This window comes from Micropterus dolomieu, linkage group LG16 (genome assembly GCF_021292245.1).
Source record: "Micropterus dolomieu isolate WLL.071019.BEF.003 ecotype Adirondacks linkage group LG16, ASM2129224v1, whole genome shotgun sequence".
NCBI classification, from domain to species: Eukaryota; Metazoa; Chordata; class Actinopteri; order Centrarchiformes; family Centrarchidae; genus Micropterus; species Micropterus dolomieu.
The window spans coordinates 21,594,418-21,617,553 of NC_060165.1; the positions used below are offsets into that span (position 1 = coordinate 21,594,418).

Below are 23,136 nucleotides of genomic sequence, written 5' to 3' on the forward strand. Positions count from 1 at the left end.
CAACATTCACCCACATTCACTCTGTTACACACACTTGACATATATCTCAGCTCTGACTGTGTGCTGCGCAGTAGCTGCAAAGTAGCCAAATCCCTTCTCTCCCCTGCCGAGTGCGGATCGTGCCTCGAACTAAATGTTTCAATCAAAAGGTTTTTATTCTCCTGTGGCAGATTGCCTTTGTTTCGAACGGATTTGCCCCTAGTTAGGCTTTGATTGCAGCGTGTGAGTAATGGTGTGGTGTGATAGATTATGACTTGTTTCAGCTTTGCTGTGTTTCAGCCGTCGCTGCAACTTTCATCCGGAGCGTTGTGTTGGTTTTTTTTTTTTTTTTTTTTATCCTTCTCTGCATGTGATAAGTTCATTCATCTGACACATTCACACACTCACACACACACTGCTGCTCCGAGGAATTGAAATTCGGACAATTATATACACTTGTGATTGTCCAAATCTCTAAATCTTCCTTTTGCCCTCTCAACCTCTCTTTCTGGTCATCCTAATCTCTCTCTCTCTCTCTCACACACACACACTAATGTGCACACATACGCACACAGATCTCAAGTCTCTCTTCATATGAGATGATGAAATAGTTGGAGAACTCAGGAAATCTGTTTCTGGTGAAACCGTTCTGGACTCAGAGATAACTGAACCCTTGTGGGGGAAAGAAGAAAGCCCACTGGCTTTAGAGTCAAGTTTCCTGTGTGACTCTGTCACTGTGCGCGTGTGTGTGTGTGTGTGTGTGTGTGTGAGCACGCGAGAGAAAATTTTACACGGCAGTTTTCATTGAGAAAAGATTTTCTCTTTGCTGATGTAAAGTTTGTTAATGCGTTGATTCTCTTGTGTGGTTGTACTCTTGTGAGTCCTTAGGTGTGTTTGTGTGCGTCCGTGTGTATTTTGTGTATGTGCAAGTGTGTATATGTCCTTTTCCCCATCTTCATGAAGACCTTAATTTTCATTTAGTTTATTAATGAAGTGTGTGTGCAAGTACAAACCTGATTCCCTAATTATCTCCTCTTCTCTTCCTTTTCCAATTTCTCTTTGTCTCTCCTCACTTTTTCTACCCCTCAACTTTCTTTTTTTCCTTTACCTGTCCTTTCTTCCTCATTCTCTTCTTTCTGATTTCTCTCTCTGTTGTTGTCTTTCCATGACTCTGCTCATCTTCTTTTTCCTGTTTTCTTCCCCTCTATTCCTCATCTTCTATCCATTTTCCTCTTCTCTTCTTTCCCTTCCCCTCATGTCCCTCATTTTTCTCTCATTTTCTCTTTTCTCCCTTATCCTTTCCTTGCTTGTCTTCTCTCTATTCTTTCTCCCATCCTAACCTACCCTCCCCCTCCTCTCTTCTTTCTTTCTTTTAATTTTCTCTTATCTCTCTTTTGCCTCTCCTCCTTTTTTATTTCTCCTCTCCTTTCCCTTCCTCTTGTTTCTTTTTTCCTCTCCTTTCTCCGCTTCTGTCTGTTCTCTTGTCCTCTTCATTCTTTTCCCCTCATGTCTCCCGGTCTCTTCTCTGCCTTTATCTCGTGTCCTCTCTTGTCTTGTTTTTTGTCCTTCTTATCTTTCCTCTCTGCTTTCTATTTCCTCTTCTCTCCTTTCCCTTCCTTTTCTTTCCTATTTCCTCCCTTCTTTCCTCTCCTGTTTTGTCTCCTCTTTTTTTCTCTGCTCTTCTTTTCTCTTCTGTCTTGTCCCCTCTCCTTTCCTCTGCTTTCTCCTTTTCATCTCTTCCCCTCTCTTTATTTCTCCCATCTCTCCGTTCCTCTCCTCCCCCCTCCTCTCCTCCTCTTCCTCCCCTGCAGGGCTGCTCGTCTCCCATAGTGGTGAAGTTCGCCGACACGCAGAAGGACAAGGAGCAGCGGCGTCTGCAGCAGCAGCTGGCGCAGCAGATGCAGCAGCTCAACAGTGCGACCACCTGGGGGAGCCTGACGGGCCTGGGCGGCCTCACCCCGCAGTATCTGGCTGTAAGGAGAGCCGCCGCGTCGCCCACCTCCACCATCACCTCCTCCACCCCTTACTGCAGCCCCATGGCCAACGCTGCTGCAGTCAGTGCCCCAATCAAAAACATCCAACTTGAAAAATCCCAAAATACTCTCACTGGCTTCTTGTCTCTTCCTCCCTTCTTCCTTTTGTTCTGTAATTCTTCCTTTAGCCCTGCCATTGTTCCTCTCCTCCATCCTTCTCTTGGGATTGTAGCGTAGAAAGGAAATGAGGTCTCTGAATGGGGTTTGAGGCTGCCAGAAGCCAATAATAATAATATTGTTTATTTATGTATAAAATGATATAAAAAATTGGTTACAGCCTCTTGTGCTGTATTTTAATCCTTTTTAGACAATGTGAAAAACCCAAAGACAAACTAAACTCACTGCAAGGACACATTTAGGAAGATTGCTTTATTGTGATTGCAAAGTAATAATCACTTTTTTGGCTTGTTATATTGATCTTACCAAATATTTTTTACCTAACCCTGTCTCCTGGAATTACTTTTATGTAGCCTGCTACTAATTTGGTTTGGTAAAGTGGTATTGTCGCCCAAACCTAGCAACCTGACGGATGCCTTTTCCGTGCAGTACACTTCATGGACTAAAGAGAAGTAATACAGTATATAAACATAAATTCTAGGACACCGGGTTGCCTTATCGATGTCCACTCTGGACTTCTGTCTTATGCTGCGTGTTGCCATTGTCCAGTGAAAACCATATGCTGTGTCTCCAAATTTTGTCTTTTTTAAATGTTGACCTAAACTGAAGGATTAAGCGTTTTGTTTATTGGCTGACAACGCTCTCCTACTTCTTAAGCTAAATAAAACATTAAAAAACCCATTAGATTAACAGAAAAATGTGGGACAGGGTTTTCACAAGACAGCGACAGTGGAAACAATAGTTGAGAGTAAAGCTTGTTTCTAAAATAATTCTTCCAATGTATTCACTAATTCTGGTAAATTCTCATGTCTTTTTGGGGATTAAACAAAAGGTTCTTTGGCTGGGGACAGTGTGAAGCCCCTGGGGAGTCCACTGATCCCCAATTTGAGAAATCTTGCAGTAGAGGCTCGGCTGCACAGCATCTGAGATTCTCATCGGTTGATTTGTTTGATTGGGTCTTTTTTTTGTTGTTGTTCTAAATTAGGGTTCAGAAACCTCATTGTCTCCTTTTGTCTCTGCAGTCCTTTGCCTTTTCAGAGGCACATACTCAGACTTCCTCTTGTAAAAAGTTTGGGCACTAACCCTTGAGTCATTTCTCTTCAGTTTCTAAATTAGCAACCCCAAAAAACTTCCCCTTAAAATCCACATCTCAAATGTCTGGGATTCGATTCTCAAATTGTTTGCGAGTGCAATTAGCACCTGTCTTTTCGACGAGGAAAAACAGAGCTCAGACAAACATTTCTCCTTTTCTGGATATTGATTTATTTTGGAGGGGGGAAAAATTGAGATAAGAAGCGTTTTCCTGAATTTGGCTCCCAGATTTTTCTGCTCTTTTTAAATCCTCTTTCTCAGTCTTTTGAAAAGATTAAACTCTATTCTGGAAGAAAAAAAAATCACACAATGGAAACAAGATGTTAATTTGCTGTTAATTCAAGTCTTTGAAGGATGAGTTTTTGACAGCATCAGTATTCCACTTTTGTTTTGGAATCTAATTAGTCGGCTAGATTAGAGCTTTCATGCTCAACTTGTCTGGAAGAATCATAGTGGAATACAAACAGAGTTCGCTTAGAGGAGAGATCAAACTATATTAGCAGCTCATTTACTCATCGAGCATTGAGGCAAAAACCACATTGCTAACCCCGCTCATTACGAGTTTAGCTTCTCATTGTAGCTTTGTATAGACATGTATTAAGCTTTCGGTGTCCACCCAGCTCACTTTGTTTCTCCCTCTTCTTTTTCCTCTGTCTCGTCTCCCCTCCTCTCTCTTTCTTTCTCTGTTTCTTGCCATCAGTTGCTTCAGCAGGCAACCTCCTCCGGTAACCTAGGAGCCTTCAGCGGGATCCAGCAGATGGCCGGTGAGTCAAAAATCCATTGATAAGCTCCCCTGAAACCACGATATATGACAGCAATGGACTCTTTGTTGCGCCTCTGTGTTATGTTTTTTTCAGAGACTTCTAAAAGACGACCAAAGAGCATAACAGATGAACTCGCGTGGTGGAGTAAAGAGTGCTCTTTGCCCTGAAGATTTATTAACTGTTGCTAAGAATTGTCTTGATCTTTTAATGAGGCCAGACAAGAGTTGTGCCCTGGGCGTGTAACAGTAGAACCGCGGCTTTGTAGGGATGGATGAATCACAGAAAGGAGGGAAGAAAAAGAAAATGGGAGTGGGAGAGAACGGAGAAAAATGTTTAAAAGTGTGCTCCTTTGGTGAATACAATGCACTGCAGGCTGGCGCCATCTACTGCTCTGCTACTACGGAGGGTTTATGTGATCTGTCATCTGGACCTCTATATTTCCTTTCAAGAGCATCTGCAGGTTCAAAGGATATTTAAGTCTTTTATAGCCATTTTAATGCCACAAGAATTTAGTTTTAAGCCAATTTAAAGAAGAGAATAAAGAAATAAAGCTCATAAAATCAGCCTGTTTGTGAATGAATGTAGCCAGTGAAAGTTTATAAACTCTAAATGGGTTGAATAAGAAAGGGGAAACAAGGAAATAGGAAATAAAGTGGTAAGAGACTGTCCAATTCTCGTAAGTGAAGCTGATACAATAAAAAAAAGCATATTGTATTAACCCAGTTCTGTATTAATCTAAGCCTTGAGCGTGCCAAGAAGCCTCCTATTAAATGTTGAACAAGATAAAATCTCTGTCTTTAAGAAATATAATTTTTGGGGCTTTAAATTTAGGTTATTTAAGACTTTCAGGGACTCGTGAATACTTGCTTCTCATCATCTCTAACTTCTCTCTTTCCATTAAAGTCTTCTCCTCTTTCTCACAACTCTCTTCTATTTATTTTAAGCTTCTTTTTGCAGGCGCTCTTGCACCTCCCACCCTCTTAAATCACGGTTTCTTCATCTCACCTTTACGCCTCCCTCCAGCCTTCACACTCTGTCTATTCTACCCTCCTTCTCTCTTCTTCTTCTATCCTTCTGTGAGTTTCTCAGTAAGGTGTCAGGTCTTAATTGTACACTGTTTAGTCAGTTGACACCGGGGGGGAACAGGATAAAGAAATTGCCAAGTTTAAAGTGGCGAGCCCTGTCTTGTATCCTCCAGTTTTCTGTCGTGTTCCCTTGAGTTACAATGCCTTGCAATTTCCCTGTGGCTGATTTACATTTTTGCCCACTCTGCTGTTGAGCTCAGACACACATTTCCTTACAAATACACACTCGCACAGATAAATAGGCTCTGGGATTTGGAACCATGGGTGAGTAACGGTGTCTGAATCTGGAGATCTGTTGGTCCTCCATCTGCGACAGATAGAGAGAGAGAGAGGGAGTGAGCATTAGTGATTGGCAGGAGATGTGACACAGCTGAATGACATCTGGTCCCAGTCTTTAACATGAGGAGCTGCAGAGCTGAGAGGCTTCAATTACACCAATGAGCATTCAATTAGACGCAGCCAACGCCAGCCTGGTGCAGCCCAGCTCTGCCATACAGGCTGTATGGAGCACACACACACACTTTCTTCATTGCACACATATGTACTCACAGTCGCTCACACACTCACGTACCATCTGCACAGCCCGGATACTCCGACTCTGATGTGGGAATTAGATTGTATTTGTCTCATACTGTCTCTTTCTTTGCCTTCTCTCTCTTTCTCTCTCTGTACGGCTTCATCTCTACTTTACTCCCCTCTAACCCACTTATTTTTATCTCCTGCCTGCTCCTTTTCTCCTTATAACTGTCTTCCAAATGTATGGTCAATGAGGGAGATAACCTTTGACAAATGCAAGTAAGAATTGGTGTAGAGCTGCTTTGGGGAAAACGGCATAACATGGAAAGAGAGAGACAGAAAGAGGTGCTGTGGGAGGGAGAAAAAAGAACAAAGGTACTGGCAAAATAGAAGGCCAGGGCGAAATGAGGGAAGGAAAAGATAGAAGTCGGGATACGATAAAAAAAAAAGGAGGGAAAAGGGCAATTATGAAATTGGGAATTGGAAGGGAGGATAGGAAAACAAAGGTAAAAGAGGGTTAAATAGAAAGAAAGGGGAGGTAGTAAAGGGGCAAGGAAGGAATGGACAGAAAGAAGGGAAAGGAAAAGGAAGTCCCAGAGGTTAACAAAACTAAATGTAAAAGAGAAGAAAGAGAAGAAAAAGAAGGGCAAAGCAAAAAGAAGAGCAGGAAGAACAAAGATAGGAAAGACATGGGTATAGGAAATAGGAAGGCAGGAAAGGAAAAGGGAAAACAGGGAAGTGAAACATAAAGGAGGGAAAAGACAGTGAAGGAAATTGAGGGGGAAATGGTAGAAATGTACCGGTAGGGACACAAAAATGGCAGGAAAGGAAGAGCAAAGCAATTGAAAAGATATAGGAGGAATTGGACGAGAGAAAGACGATTAAAAATGCTGGACAGGAATGGAAAGATGAAGAAATATGGGAAAAGGAAGGGCAGGCAGGATTAAAAAAGGAGATGAAAGGAAAGAAAGGGTGAGTGAAGGAAATAGAAAAAGTGGAGTGATGAGGCAGAAAGGAACACACAAATGAAGAGGAAAGGGAAAGAAATAAAGGAAAAGGAAAATAGGAATGAAAGAAACAAAAGTAAAGTCAAAAAGAAGAGAAAAAAGCAGCCAAGGTGAAGGAAGTGAACAGCACAATGGCTCTACAGAGCTCTGCAGTTAATATTTGTTTGCATTGTAAACACACTGTGTCGAGAATGAGTCTGCACGAACCAGCAGCACTGAAACTGCTTCTCGTCTTGCTCATGTGGAGCATTTTCTGCCTTTAAAAAAAACAAAAAAACACTGCCTGAATTAGTGCGAGATTTGAGCGTGCATTTACAGATTGTGATGGAAAGAATGACAGCGACCGCTGTTTTATTCCCACCTTGCGTAGAAATAGAAATCCATTTTCGCTTTTGATGTATCACAGAAAATTGGAGAAAATCACTTTGAAAACAAGATTGGTTTTGGCTTCCATGCACTTGTAAGTAACCACAGATAAGTAAAAAAAAAAAAAAAAAAAGTGGTTCACACAAATATACACGCTCATTACTGCAGGCACACACGCGTTTAACTTTGTTTTTCCACTCACACGCACTCTTGTCATGTGCATTCAAAAACTGGCAGTGGCCTTCTTTTTTTTTTCATATTTAATTAACCAATCAGAACTGTGAATCCCAGTAATAAATCCAGCCATCTGTTGTCATTGGCTGCGTTCAGTTTGGTTGTCTGGGTGAAGGAAATCTCTGTTTGGATGTTACAACCTCAAACCATTCACCACGGTGTCAAAACAAGATGGTTCTTCTTCATGGTGTCTTGTTTGTGTGTGTCTATTTGTGTGTGTGTGTGTGTGTGTGTGTGAGAGAGAGAGAGTGTGTGTGTGTGTGCGTGTGTGTGTATTTCCATGGTACTGTATATACATCCAGACTGTATATACGACACATACACCTCACATTGACAGTGTCCACCCTTTAACTTTTAACCTAACAAGCGCATGAGTCAGAGGAAGCTTCTCCGTGGTAAGAACAGCTTCGGCTCTGGTGACTGATTCTGTTTGCTTTATGAGGTTTTACTCTGATGCCTCGTAATGTTCACACGCTCACACACTTGCATTAACACACACATATTCATGGAGTAAGGTGAAAGGTTGAGTTGTACTCACAGAAGGTGTTTTATAGCCTTTGCTTCGCTATCATTGGGGTGTTGGCATGTAGTCATTAATTATGCTTAAGTACAGGCCTGTATGCTAATGCCAGCAAGCAGATTAACAATGAGGAGAGTTCAGCCTGCAGGTTTCCTGAACTACAATATGTCTGCTGAATGGGGCACAGTTTAATATTTAGTGAAATGCTAAAAGTCTCAATAACGTGCCGTTGTGAGCAGGACTTGACTGATACCGACAGGAGGCTTCATCATACTCTTAAATTTCAAAAGTATCATCAGCCTGTCAGGCAGTAATCATGACCCAGTATTATATATATGTAGAGTTTTATTGAGCAATTACACTTTTGTTTATAAAAGCACAATTTCTCTGAGCAAAGAAGAAGCTCTCGTTGAATCTGAAATGATATAATTGGCGAAAAAATCCTGCATAACTAGAGTAGGAGGGTTAATTTCCTCCTGTATTTTTTTCCGAGTCTTCTCTACTGAGCTTTCCTGCTTAGATAATATAAGTTTAACTAAATCAGTGAGATTATTTCTGCCTCCAGAGCACCAAACTCAAACACTACAAAGTCTTCTTTTACTGATTTAAACACGTTTTGGACTTATTAGCTGCTGTAGTGTTTGCCTTCACACACAACAGAATCTTCTCAGTGGCAAAGATACGTTAAAGTTGTCTAAAGGTAGAGCAGAAAGACGAGGATTATTTCAGCACAGTACATCCACACACACACGAAGCTAAATCGTGTTCAGGACTGTCCTCTGGTACACTGTCCCGGTCCAGCCAGGCGACCTAGCCACGCCTCAGCCTCGCTCCCCAGGTTTGACACCACCCTCTCTGGCTCCTCTCTCCAGGTATGAGTGCTCTGCAGTTGCAGAACCTGGCCACTTTAGCAGCGGCGGCGGCGGCGGCCCAAAACTCAGCCAGTCCCTCCACCGCAAACCCCCTGTCCTCCAACGCCGCCTCCCTGGGAGCGTTGGCCAGCCCAGGTAACACCGTAGCCACTCAGGTTGGGGGGTCCGACGCCGGGGGGGGCCAACGCCTGCCTACGTCCTCCGCTCTGCACCGTTACCATTACCAATGTTGTCGCCCCATGATCCCGGCACTTCACCGCCATCACTGAAACCATCAACCAATCATCGTTGCCGAAACATGACCATCTTCATTGTTCAGATCTTCGTCAGTGTTGTTGACCTTCTTTCCGGCACCCATGGTGTGTGTATCCACCGTCTCCGCTATTCAGACCTTCATCTCAATAGAGAAACCATGCTGTGTTGTTGATGCACTGCCTACCTGTGTCCTCCTGTCTTTGAACACCTTGACTTCCTCACCATGTGGCCCAACAACAATGCCATCCCGTGAAACACGCACTGTATATGTGTGCGCGTGTGCATGTATGTGTGTTGCCGTGCTTAAATGTTTCCGTCAGGTACAGATCCGTGTGTTTTTGTGTTCTGTTTTTAGTGATTTCTTTGTTTGTGCCTAACCTCGCCAGCTCTAGAGAGCCATGTAGAAGCATCAGGACAGTAGATTTGTTGCTTCCCGGCGGACGGGGTTTGTTTGCATCTGAATGTGTTGGTGTTTTGTCTCTGCTCATGACTGGGGGGTTAAAAACAACCAGGTTGATGTCTGAACTCAGCTCGGGTTAAATATCGCCACCTTCAGATTCTCTTCTTCCTTTTTTTCCCCACACTGCCTCCTTCTCTCCACCTCCTCCCCTCCTCCTCTCCTCTCCTCTCCATGTGTTCCTTCTCGTTGCCCTCGTCTTTTGCTGCTGCCCTCCTTTTGACAAGCTCCCTGTTTCTGCTCCATCATTCTCCCCTTTCATGTCGGCTCGTCCTCGCTCCAGCAGCCATGGTTTTGCTGTCTCTTTTGGAGCGCACTCCCAACAGAGCATGAATATGAAAAGCCCCCCCCACCTTAACACTTGCGCCGCTTCCATCCCACTTCCTGTCTCCATCGAGCCGGTTCACACTGGCGTGAATGCCCGCTCTTGTCTTGTCTCTCTTACTCTAATTCTCTCCATAATTTTCACCTCCTCTCTCTTAATCCAGCCTCTCTCTCTCTCTTTCTCTCTGACTGACTCTGAATGTCAGTCCAACCTTGAATAGTACTCAGGTGGAGCTGCTCAGTGTGAATGTGTGGTGCTATACTGCATGTGTCAATGAAACTGAAAACGTCACACCAGTTTGATAAATATAGACAGTTCTGCATGGAGACAGGCCAGCGTTTCTGTTTTGCACCATGTGCCGACATAATGCTCCCTTTATCACACCATTTCTTAACATATTCAGCGGCAGTCCTGCTTTGTTGGCATCGCTTTGATGAGATCAAGGGTAAATTAATAGATTAAATAATTTTTCTTGTCTAAAAGCAGAGCGAGGTTGTGAGCTTTGTGCACCATACTTCCTGCCATCTCACCCACCACCACCACCACCACTGACATAGCAGTTCATGTATGGCACACATTTCACATCGGTGTGTGTCCAGGTGTATGTGTGTGTGTGTGTGGGTTTGTGTCTACTGTGTTGAATAGTGTGTTTTGGTGTCAGTGACAACATGACCAACAGATTGAAAACCAACTGTGCTCAGGGAAAAGTAATTTAAATATACCTGGAAAAAAAAGAAAGACTTCCAAAAATTTTACAATCATAAACATTTCTGAAACATTATTTGCAAGCGTAAAAAGTCTCTTCTGGTTGTGCTCTTGCCTTTCTGTACATATGTCTGCTTTTTGAATGCAATTACAGCATCACCTTGAATGTAGCAATCTTCCAATGTGCCTGCTTTTGTGAATCTCACCTGGTCCAAAACAAACTGTGTAGCTCTTTTCTTGTAAACCGTAGATGTGTTTTCATCGTTCATGTACATTGGGGTTTTTATATGTAGGGTCAAGGTGGCGAAACTTGTTAGATTAATTAAAGGTGCTACTTGTCATATTTTTAAACATCAGCATACCAGAGAATCTGCGGAGACACACTATAGATAAATAAAAGAATGAAATCAAAAAAATCCCTTGAACTCCAGTGCTTCTTGTCAGGGAGAAATTTCTAGTTATGTCCATTCAAGTTGGCTCTACTTAAATGGTGAACATATGGTGAAGTGATTTCTCCTTCAACCTACCAACGTTACTCTTTGTCATCAGAAAGCTTTAGCTCTTGTGGAACTACCCACTTCCTGCAAATCTCCTAACAAATCTAACCAGACACATCTTAGGAACTAGAAAATATTAAAAGAGTGCACGGTATGTATTTTAATAACGGAAAATCAAATTTCACAATCAAATTTAACCTGCACCTGGATTCGGATCTGCATCAAAAAACACATAGGCCCTAATCGTGATGATTGCTATAGTGCTTTGTTTCAATTTTGACAAAATGTTTTAGTCAAATTCATGACCACAGATTTATGGATATTGAACATTACCTTACCACTGTACCATTCAAAACAGTTGAAAATCTCTTCAGGCTGAAATTGGTGTGAACTACAAACCTTTTGTCTCGCTTTTTCAGAGTGAGGAGTACTAGCAAAAGGTAGCTTTATCTCCAACAGAACGTAATCATGAATCAACTTTCCACCAATTTCTATTAAAATCTTTTGAAGTCCAATATCCTGCCAACTTATAAAGCATCCTTCGTAGCTGTAGGAATGTAGGGGCAGGCTGCCAGTCTTCTCATTCAGTTTTTTACTGTGCATTTTTCAAAATGATGACAATTTGCTGATGTTAAATTGTACACGTGGCACCTTCAGTATAAACTCATGTATTTAATAAGAAAGCCTTCACCTCTGCACAAGGAAACTTGAGATTAGTTAAATGCTCGTATGACAAGTCTGTTTCTTTGTCTCCTATTTTCCCTCCTCACCTCTGTCCTTATCCCTCCTTCCTCTTTTCACTCTATTCATCTTCCCCTCACCAATCCACCCTCCTTACCTTCCTTTACCTTCCTTCCCTCCTCCCCTTCCCTCTCTCTTCTTTTTTTCCCGCAGCTGCGGGCACAACAGCCAGCTCCAACGCCGGCGCCATGAACTCTCTGACCTCTCTGGGCACCCTGCAGGGCCTGGCAGGCGCAACTGTGGGCCTGAACAACATTAATGCACTAGCAGGTAGCATCAACAGTGAGTATTCACCATGCCATCAGCCACTCCACCTTCACCTACACCTCCACTTCCGACCATCCACACCCAACGGCAACATCACTACCACAATCTGTTAGTCGATGCAGAGAGACGCCGTGTTACAGCTACCCAACACGGTGATCATTAGAGTTTGACTGAAATGGGTTTTTGAAGTCCAATTTCTTTTACTAAAACAGACAATTTTTCATATTTAATCTTTAAAGTTGACAAATTTAAAGAAAAGAATCACTAAAACTCATTACATTATATTGAAACTTGTAAAACAGAGTTTGTACTAAAAATAAAAACACACTTGAGTGTATGAAAAAACCCATGCAGTTGTCCAACTCTAATCTCAATGGCTGTACAGAATTGTATCATAGTCTACATGGAAATATATTTTATACACTAAACTGCACAGTTTACATACGTAGTAATTTTTAGGATGAAATTGGGCACTCATCTATCAAATTTTATTTATTTATAATTTATTTATCGTTTATTTAAGACATAAAAGTTCATATTTTGCAAAAAACATTAAATAAGAGAAAGGCAGAAAAATTTATGATAAAAAAGGAGAAAACATAATAGATAAGATAATAGATAATATTTTTAAATATATTCATTTGAATGTGTATTTTTGAACAAACTACAAACCAACCTACTACACTTTGGAGTTTGGTTCTTCCTGTTGTCTCTCTGTGTCTCAGCTTCACTTAAACTTAAATTGTCCTCACTCTCTCAACGACGGCTACCTCATTAATTCATTTGGCCGCAGATATTTCATGCATTCATCCACCCATTCCTCCATCTCTCCATCCGCTTCCTGGTTGTGTCCTGGGTTATGCTTGCTGTAAGAGTGCTGCTGTGCCATCCCGGCAGAGCTGGCGTGCTGCTGTCACCTCACGTGACTGTCTGTGTGTGGGACCATGTTGTAGTTGTTTCATATTGTTGTTGTTGTTTTGCTGTGTCATTGTTGTGTTTTCTGTCATCTCTACAAGGGGTTTGAACATTAGAGGGTGGGTGGTGATGGGGCAGTGGACACACTACATGCCTTTGGTGTGAGAGACCCGGGTTAAATACCCACTGTGACACATCCACCAATGTGTCCCTGAGCAAGACACTTAACCCCTAGTTGCTGCAGAGGCGTGCGACCTCTGACATTTGTAAGTCTTTGGATAAAAAGCGGCAGCTAAATTAATCAATGTAATGTAGAGGGTGGCAAAAAAGAACATTTTGTAGACAGTTACTATTGTGTACAACTTTCATGTCATTCTGAATTTGAACCTTTTCATGACAAAATTTTATAATTCTCCTGCCAAAAATGGCATGTTTCAGCAAAAAAGTGTTTTCAATTTTATGCCAAAACTGCATAATTTGATTATTTACATGCCAAATTACAAAATTTGACAACTTTTAATGCAAGACAACACAAATCTGTCAATTTACATACAAAATATGTACATTTTTTTGACAAAAGATACAAAATTTGACAATTTTCCTTCCCAAAAAGTACCACGCCTGGCCACTTACATGCCAAAAAAATTAAATGTGACAGTCTTAATGCTTAACCCAAAGACAAATTGACAATTTTAATGCCAAGAAAACTAAATTTGACCATTTTCATGAAAAAAAGACAAATTTTGCTTTTTTTAATGCCAAAAAATATAAATTACACATTATCAAGCCAAAAATTTACCTTTTGCATGCCAATAAAATATGAAACTGCAATATAGTGGTCGTTTTTGTGATAAAAAGCATTTGTAGGGCCACTGCGTTAGCATCAACTGCACAGCCTGTGTGATCGACCAGCGTTTGCAGAGCTGTGCGGCGTGTGTCCTGCCTGTGACCTCTGGGGAGACGAGGCTGGGATCTTAATCGGCGCTGTTATTACAGCAGAGATCCTGTACTACCGGCCTCTTCCACCACATTATTCTCCTCTGACCTTTACCGCTCCTCGGCTGGAGTAGCTGTATCCGCTGTGTAAATCATATACGCGTCTACTTGAGAGCACACAGGTACAGAAACACAGACATGTACACACACACGCACAGGAGTCGCTTTGGTTTTGCATCCTATTTCGTCCCGGCTACCCCTTTGCTCCTCGTTGTACCCCCTCCTCATTCCTACCCACCACCACCACCATCCGCCCTCATTTAAACACATCTAGGCCTTAATTGAATTGCAAAGGTCACCAGTGCAATTATTCCTGAATAAATGAGTGACCTATAATCCAGAGCTCTGCGGTGATAATTTATTTCTCTGTGTCTGACGGTGAGGCGACAGGACGCCGAGCCAATGTCAGACCCCCTCAGACAAGTTGCCCTCCGCCGTGATATTAAGCTGTTACAAGCAACTAATGAGTGTTACTGCTGCGTTCCTTCACTTTTTAAACCTGATGCCCTCACCCCCCTCCCCACACACCCCTTTCCACGTGCTTGTCTTCGCCCCTAAAGTGAGACGTCACAGGCTGGAAAACCACATGAAATCACACCTCGCTGTTGATATTTGACTTCGCTGTTCTGAATGTATAGTAAGATAATTCTCCATGCTTAGAGCTCATACTTAACAAACCATTATGGGATTTCACACATCAATACAAATACAAATTATGTGGAAACGAATAAATATTTTAATATCTTTCTTCGTCATTTTATAAGGGTGTCTTAAAACAGCTACCTGCATGTCCTGTACTGACCACGTTTATATTTGGGATTATTTTTTATGTAAATAAAGCACCACCAAGGATTTCATTTGTGGAAGGCAATACGAAACAAAGTTCTTTACATAAGGCATTAAAACGGAAAAAAACTAACATTAAATGGATAAAATGGCAGACTAACAAAGGAAACAGAAAAGCAAGAGATGTGAACAAATACAATATTATACTTTGTATCTGAAAACAGCGCTCGGTTTAATATAACAGAAGTTTGATGAGTAGACTGAGACCACTTTCATATCTGTCCATCAAGTATGAAGCTAGAGCCAAGAGTCTTTTTATCAATGCAACGTGTTTGTAAGCTTTAGAGATGTTTGTAGGCGTGGGTCTTCAATGTGAGGGCCTCACAATAGACAATAAAAGAAAAAAATATTCAAAACTGATGCCGTAGAACCAGAGATGTCATCACGATTAGTCCCTTTTAGAATCGTTCTTTCTCCAGAAACGCAGCATACTACAATACCATGAAATGCTAATGGATTGCGTATTTTCCTTAGGTCCTGGACATCAATTGTAGATTTTAAACCTTGTTTTAAACCACTTTTAGTAGTGAGCAGTGCTGTCACTAATGGAGTAAAAGAAGCCTCCTGCTAATGAAGATGCACAAAAGCTCTAACAGGACTATTTAAATGATTGAATGGGGGCCAACAGGGAAAATGTGCCCCTTTAGGTGACCCCTGCATTACTATCCATGTCCCTGTCAGTGGGTTACAAAGTGTTCCTTCACATGATCATTCTGGTGTTTTTTTGTGTGTGTAAGCATCGCTGTGTGCTTCTGATTTTTGAGTACACCTGTGTGCAGCTCTGGCTGTCATCAGCTACGCTCATACTGCATTTTATTGTGTTTGAACTGATACTTTGTGTGTCCTGTGTTCTGACCTGTTAGCTGTCGTGTTTCGTGCATAAACAAAGTATTGATGTGTCTTTTGTGTGTGACGTGACACGTGTGTAGTCTGTGTGAACTGTCTGTGTGTGTGTGTGTGTGTGTGACGTCTGATAACAGTTGTATGTGTGTGTATGTGTGGTAAAAACACAACCTCAGTGGGAGCGCTAATGAGTAAGTGCACTCTTCTTTCTTTATTGTTGGGTTTTATGTAAAGTTGCTCAAATGCTCTCAGGTATGGCGGCTCTAAATGGAGGCCTGGGCGGCGCAGGGCTTACCAACGGGACGGCAGGCACCATGGACGCGCTGACGCAGGCTTACTCAGGGATCCAGCAGTATGCCGCCGCAGCGCTGCCCACCCTCTACAGCCAGTCCCTGCTTCAGCAGCAAGGGGCTGCTGGCAGCCAGAAAGAGGGTCAGTAGCCTGGGGCCATCTGCCTGTACATCACTGCTGCTCAATGGGCCTTCAGTTTCAGACTGTTTAGTTTTTCAAAAACATGCATTCAGTGTTTCCAACGGGATTTTCTCTGTAGAACTGCAAATAGACAAACAAAATGAGATTTAAAATCGCGTCTGATACCTGAAATGTTAATTCATTGTAGTGCAATATCGAGGTAAAATGTCATTAATTAATCCTTTCAAGTGCGTCCCGTAGACAGTGAGTGTAGTTGTGAATATGAGTATTTATACAATACTTATGTATAAAAATGGAGCAGGACCTCAAAAAGTAAGTAATACTGTGTACAGCACAGACAATGCTTCTAGTAAAAGGAAATGATAAAACACACAAATGATCTGCTAATTGTGAAATTTGTGTATTGTTGATTTTTTTCTTGTATTTTATTCTTTCTGAAAATATTAATATTAACTCTACCTCATACGCATACTTTAAATCAGTATAACCTCCACATTAAAAGACCGACATTTGTTTTCCAAACATACAAATGAGTAAATGTAAATACCAAAGCCGTTCAGGTATAAAATTAACTACACATTTACCAATTTACAATTAAGTTGAGTCTTATTTTGAAGAAACCTGACATTACTTTAGTAGCACAAAATGTAGAATTTACAGTTGGTATGAATGTTGTGTTGATGTTTGCACAGTTAATTGTCTTATCTAGTGGAAGAGAAGATGTAAAATTGATCAGCCTACATATCAGCGTCGTTGCATAACAAACCAGATGATGAAATGTCTAGTATGAATTAAGCCACATACTGTTTGTACGCTTTTCATCTCTGCGTCCAACGATCCATTTGTAAAGATGCTTTCTTTCTTTAACAATCCATCCAGGAGTTCAAAATCACGGGGAGACAAAGATGAGACAAATATCAGGCTCCCTCCCAGCTTCATTTATCAGTGGAGAGCATATTTAATAATTCTGAGAGATCGGACCTAGTAGGATTATAGGGATGTGTGGTAGACGAGAGCCGACCTGTGACCTCTCTTAAGAGAAACAACATGCCGCTGAGAGAATGAATTAATCAAAAGCAAGGGAACAGGGAACTTCTTTTGTTAGTCGAAAGCCAAAAGCTCTCATCTTTGTTTAATGTCCAATACAATTGCAGAATGTTGTTTAAAAGCAATAATAAACTCAAGGTCATGCGATATTGTGCTAAGCAGTGTGCTTCAGCTGTGTTCCTATGACGACAGCACAACAGCACCAGTTGCCACAATGCAGCGCTCCCTCCCTCTCCTGCAGTTTTGCTTAATGAAAAACCACTCTGACCTTATACCTGCTCTGCATCTCGTCCCGCCAGGTCCCGAAGGTGCCAACCTGTTCATCTACCACCTGCCCCAGGAGTTTGGAGACCAGGACATACTCCAGATGTTCATGCCTTTCGGAAACGTGGTCTCTGCCAAAGTCTTCATCGACAAACAGACGAACCTTAGCAAGTGCTTCGGTACGGCAACAGCACGGGCGTCGGTTTGTGCTCCCAAAAAGGGAATCACACACAAATGCCTGCTGTTATCTCTTCTTTTTACTAGCGGTGTCCCACTTTAGGGGCTGGATACTCTGAAGGATAGGCTGAGTTGAATGCCATGTTCCTGTCATTGTGGAATTATTGTTAACAACCAGTTTACGGCTTGTTAAGAGCATTCACCTCAACATTGAAGTCATTACAACTGGAAAACTCAGATATTGGTACAAAACTATTCCGAAGTGCCTGAAAAGGCAAACAAGTATGGATCCCTCACATCAACCAAAGTCTGTCTGGGAATCCTACATGACATGAACATGAAAAGAGACTGTCCTGCCCAAAAAAATTAAGAATTCAGGCTCTCCTCATCAACTTATAAAGTCTACCCCTGAGAAGTTTTCCTCAAATAGCCAGTGGTAGACTAACCATGTCAAGGCAGATAACAAGAGCAAAGCTAGTTTTTTGTGTGGCTTACTTTTTTAACATCTATCAGTGGCCTATTCTGTTGTGTAAAACACTTTGTTTCACAGATGTGTGTCTAAATTCTTAAGAAGGTTCCTCAAGACAACATCATTCGTCACTAATTCAAATTTGAGATGCTGTTCAATTCCAATTAATTGCCAGCAGAGCTACTTTTGGTCAGTGCACGCCAGGTCACAGCTGCACACATGTCAAATTTGGTCACAGGCATGAATGAATATTCCAATAACACATGAATATTTCCTTGTGTTTAAATGAGTTCTTGCAATTGCAGTGAATCCCTCTGGAAATCAATAACTCCTCAGTATAAACTCAGTACAGCTAAACTCACATTAATGTCTCACACCATTGTCTCCATCTTCTCATAAATTTGTACCAAATTACACAATTTATTAGTTAATTACAGAACCCGTCAAATAAAGCTTTACTGAAAAGTCCCACTACCTGTGATTGATGACCACTCAAATCCAAATAACAATTTTCCTGCAATTCCCTGTGATATTTCCAGACTTGACGAGGTGACAAGGATCATTTGAATCCTCCAGGAAACAAACGACAGACGCAAAATGGGTTGTGAGATATTGAGGGCTGCGAAGGACACACCGGTTGTGTCCTCCATATTCAGGCAATTATATCACTCAGCCACATTTATGGAAGCCGTTAAAATGGGACAAGCCTTGTTGGCCTGACTTAAAAGGGATCCACCCCTGAACTGGGACAGCAAGTGACTCCGTCCTATCTGGTATTAACATTGTAGATGATTGGCATGTAAACAAAGTAGCACGAAAAAAGCTTCAAATACTTTCAAGGGTACTGTAGGTTTTCATTTGCATAGCATTTGTTCATGTTGACAACAAAACCTAAATATAATGCATCTCCATTCCTCGTGTAGCAGCTAAGGGAAAAGGAAACAAATCAAGCATGGATCTGAGAGGGAAGAGCACACAAACAGACAGCAGTGATACTTGTCAGAAAATGGATTGCGAGGATGGATGTGAGACAAGCGAGACGAGGAGTTTACTGTCAGTTTTAGAGGTTGCAGATATTACGGGAGCAAGTGAAGTGTGCACAAACATGGCTTGCAGAGAGACAGCCAAAAAAATAAAACACAATATAAACTCACTGTCTGCTCCAAAATCTTTATTTTGATGTATTCTGACCAACAGTGGCCTTTGTCAAGTTCTGGTCAAAATGTTGGTGTAACATTTTTGGAGTGGATCCTGTGGTTTTACAGGGTTTTTTGTCTTCTTTTTAAGACTCCATAGTATTTGTCTCACGATTTTACTGCCCTTATTTCACAGACTCATGAAGCTTCACATCGGAAGTGTCACTACACGCACCCCCCCCCCCAATTTGTTTTACTATTATGTATATTCCATTTTACTTGGCTTTATTCTTTAATTATTTTTGTTGAAGCAACAACCCAGTTCCCCTCCAGGAGTCATTAAAGTTTAATCTTTTCTTATTGTGTACCAGGGGTGTATTTTATTTTAATGTAGATGTAAATGTAATACAGATAAATCAGATCTGGAGACACAGGAACATGGTGAGGGTGCGTCGCTTAGTATTTTTTTACATCAATTTTTTATTACACCTTAATTTTGAGACAGTATAGTTGCTGTAAATAAACAAGGTTCTTTAAGTAGGCGACTGTTGGTCTCCGCCTGTGTTTTATATGGTGCGACAGATGTGGAGGGAAATCTGCTGCACTGCTTTATGGCACAAAACAAAGAGAAAAGGCTGGAAAACATTTCAATGAAAATTCTTAATGTTAGACAGGGAACAGTGAGGATCATGGCAGATGTGGTCTTTTAAGAAATGCTGTCACAACTCAATAATAATAATAATTATCTCAATCATGGTTTAATTATGCCATCCATTCATGCGTTTTCTGCTGTTTATCCAGCTCAGGTTCACCAGTCCGTCTCCAGACCTCCGACTCGGCCAAATAGAACATGTTCATGACCTTAGTCTTTTCTAAGAGTGAAAGAAAGTGGAATTTATTATGGATCATTAGCACGGCTATGCTGGTTAGCTTTGCTTGCTAACTAACACATTACATCACATTTAGCTGATGCTTTTATCCAAAGCGACTTACAATTGCTATATATGTCAGAGGTCGCACGCCTCTGGAGCAACTAGGGGTTAAGTGTCTTGCTCAGGGACACACTGGTGGATGGTCACTGTGGGGAATTAAACCCTGGGTCTCTCACACCAAAGGCATGTGTCTTATCCCACTGCTCCATCACCACCCCCTACTTATTACACATTATACACATTAGTAGTTTTAACATTCCTGACCCTGTTTCTACTTGCTGTTTTACCTTTTAGTTTAATACCAGGTCCATGAGGCAAATACTAGCAACGAAAGAAAATTGCTGACTCAGGGTAGGAGAAAGGCGGATTTGTGATCTGAGCACATTGTACATTAATGCATGAATTTGTCACATACAATCAAAACATAACATTTTTATTCTACATCCAGCAAATAACAGCAGAGTCTGTTAGACTGGCAAGATAAAGGATTTTTAAGTTAATTTTGCTCCGGGCACAAATTGTATGTTACTCTGAATCACAGAGCGGCATACAGTACAAAGTGAGAACGCCGCAAATGGGGCTTGGGCTGATGCTTAAAGGATAACAGACCAGTTGGTAGTATCAGACACTCCAGCTCCCATGCTACAAGTTTAATGCCAAGTGGAAAAAGTATGCCATGTAGTCACATTCTTCTAAATCCATCTCTTTCTCTTCACCAACTATCTACTTTTCTCTGGTGTCACCCCGCAGGCTTCGTCAGCTACGACAATCCAGTGTCGGCACAGGCAGCCATCCAGGCCATGAACGGCTTCCAGATTGGCATGAAGCGGCTGAAGGTGCAGCTGAAGCGCTCCAAGAACGACAGCAAACCGTACTGATCTTAGCACTAGGGTCTATCTGCTCCCCATGTTAGCACTGCTAGGGTAAGTCCCCCCACGAAAAAATGAAAATGAACAAAAAAAAAAAAAACATACAACAGCAAACCGAGCCACGACCTCTCTACACAGGGACTGGGGGGTGGGTGGGGGGGGTTGAAGGGAGGGATGTGGGAGGGAGGGGGAGACGACCTACAACCACCCTGAGGGAGACACACACGCCTTGTTTTGTTTTATTTTTCGTTTTTTTTTTTCTTGCTTTTTTTGAAGATTTTTATGTTAGCTTTCAAGTATTATTTATTACAATTTTTTTTTTTTTTTTTTTTTTACACACATGAACGCTTCCATTACCGCCATTACTTTGTGCAATTTCTTTTTTTTTTAACAATGGAAGGAAATAGCTATCTTGGGTAGCTTTTTTAAAGAGTTTGTTTAAAAGTTATTTGATTTTTTTTCCTCTCTCAGTGATTATTTATATATTTTTGAGGACTAGTTACAGTCAGAACCGAGGTAAAGACAAAGGAGCCATGATGATTTTTACATTTTTTTTCCTCTCTCTCTCTCGTTGTGAACCTGAGGCCTGGCGATGGGTTCATTTTTTTTTGACGCGCATGCAGATATGCACATTCGACCTTTGACCTCCGCGGTGTTGGTTGCAGGCCGCCGCTGCTTCTCAAAAACCCCTCTATGCCTGCTGGCAACCCGGGAGCAAAGGCTGCAAAACGTTAGTGGCCTCTTTACATTATAGTCAGTGGCGACGTCAGCCTGCCGTACAGTTACAGTCCACCACCACAAGAAGGAAAAAAAACACACGCACACACACTCCAGCTACGTCTTATTATTTATGTGAAAATAAAAAACAGTTTTTTATTTCTCAGAAGATGAAAAAAAAATAATTAGTAACTACTTTTCTGGGTCAGATCACATTGGTCTTTGTTGTGAAAGGGATATTACAGCACGTAGAACATTTAAAAAAAATAACATCCAGAATTTGATGAAGGCTCTAATAATAATTCTAATAATAAAGGAGTTTATGGGTTATGGTGGTAACTGAAAATACTTGATGTTTGTTGAAAGATTTAAAAAAAAATAATTCAAAGTACAGAAAGCCACAGGCCTGTAAATTTTATTTGTAAAAAAAGCAGTTCTATTTTTATACAACATTTTTACTGCCTCAGATGAAAAAAAAAGGATTTTATTTATTGCCTATCGTTAAGTTATTGGACTCCTATAAAGTATACAGCATCATTAAAGTAGACCCTTGTGGAGAAGTCTCGTGGAATTGGGTTCTCCGGTGTTTTTCATGTTTTTTCAGTGCAGAAACCACAATCACAACACACTTCGCCGCCATTTGAACTGCACCCCCCCCCCTCCTCCGCCCTCCCTGTGTCATTTATTCATTCACACACATTTTTCTGGGCTGTTCATGCATTCATCCATCAATCCACCACTCTCTCCCTCTCTCCATCCGTAGTGGGACTACTTCTTCACTTGTCGTATTTCTACCTTTTTCCTCGCGTCTTTACTTATTTAATTTTTTTTGTTTTAAGTGTTTCCGTTTTTTGTTTGTTTGTAGCCCCCCACCCTCCCAAAGATTAAAACAAAGAAAGATGATAAGGCCCCCCCCCCCACCTCTGTCCCCCTCCAAAAAATATGACTATTTTCTCCCAAATGACAACATCCATCTGGGATCTGATGGATAACGCTTTGGGTGCTCTCTGTTTTTTGTGTATGTGTGTGTGTGTGTGTGTGTGTGTGTGTGTGTGTGTTTGCGCGCGCGTGTGTGTTGTTGCCTGTTAATATAGACCTATAACATTATATCATTTTAAAAAAACAACAAAATCAAAGCAAAAAAATTGCCAATGAAATCAGTGAGTGGTGTTGCTGTTCTGCCGGTTTGCATTGTTGTTGTTGTTGTTGTTGTTGTTGTTGTTTGTTTGTTGTTGTTTGTTGTTGTTGTTTCTCCTGATTTTACAAAAATGCTGTAGTGGTGTGGTGCTCTGGCTCTCTGTGTGTAACTCTCTCCTCTCCCCTGTTTTTTCTTTCCCCCTTTTAGAACAACCCATCTCCATGCCTGTTAGCTCATCGTTTGCCTAGCATGTCTCCGTGGCGTCCCAAAAAAAAAAACTTTAAACAAAAACAAAAAAAATCCCCCACCAAAAAAAGTGTCATCGTCCTCCTCTTCCCCCGTCATTGTTTTTTCTGATGTCTTTTCCGAGCTCACCTGATCATAACCTGGTTCTCCTCCTCCTCCGCCTCCTCCTAATGACCTTTTGAACTTTGAACTTTTAGCTTTTTTGGACTTTGATTTTTATGATTTTTCCCCTCCTTTGTTTTTGTGTTTTTTTGCATGTGACCTCATTTGGATCTGT

At 41.4% G+C, this 23,136-nt stretch overlaps 1 protein-coding gene across 16 annotated transcripts in view; it reads left to right on the forward strand.

Moving 5' to 3' along the window:
- Positions 1–22,903, forward strand: part of celf2 (cugbp, Elav-like family member 2) — a 492,311-nt gene extending 469,408 nt beyond the window's left edge. For 12 of the 16 annotated variants that reach the window (XM_046072690.1, XM_046072689.1, XM_046072691.1 and 9 more), the window contains 7 exons: positions 1,791–2,033; positions 3,922–3,985; positions 11,719–11,847; positions 15,685–15,864; positions 17,211–17,354; positions 20,640–20,812; positions 22,821–22,903. In XM_046072690.1, coding sequence (XP_045928646.1) covers positions 1,791–2,033; positions 3,922–3,985; positions 11,719–11,847; positions 15,685–15,864; positions 17,211–17,354; positions 20,640–20,767 — 888 coding nt within the window. In that variant the 3' untranslated portion in view covers positions 20,768–20,812; positions 22,821–22,903. The remainder of the gene's footprint in view (positions 1–1,790; positions 2,034–3,921; positions 3,986–11,718; positions 11,848–15,684; positions 15,865–17,210; positions 17,355–20,639; positions 20,813–22,820) is intronic. The other 4 variants (XM_046072682.1, XM_046072683.1, XM_046072681.1 and 1 more) reach the window with 3 other exon arrangements.
- Positions 22,904–23,136: the final 233 nt, after the last annotated feature.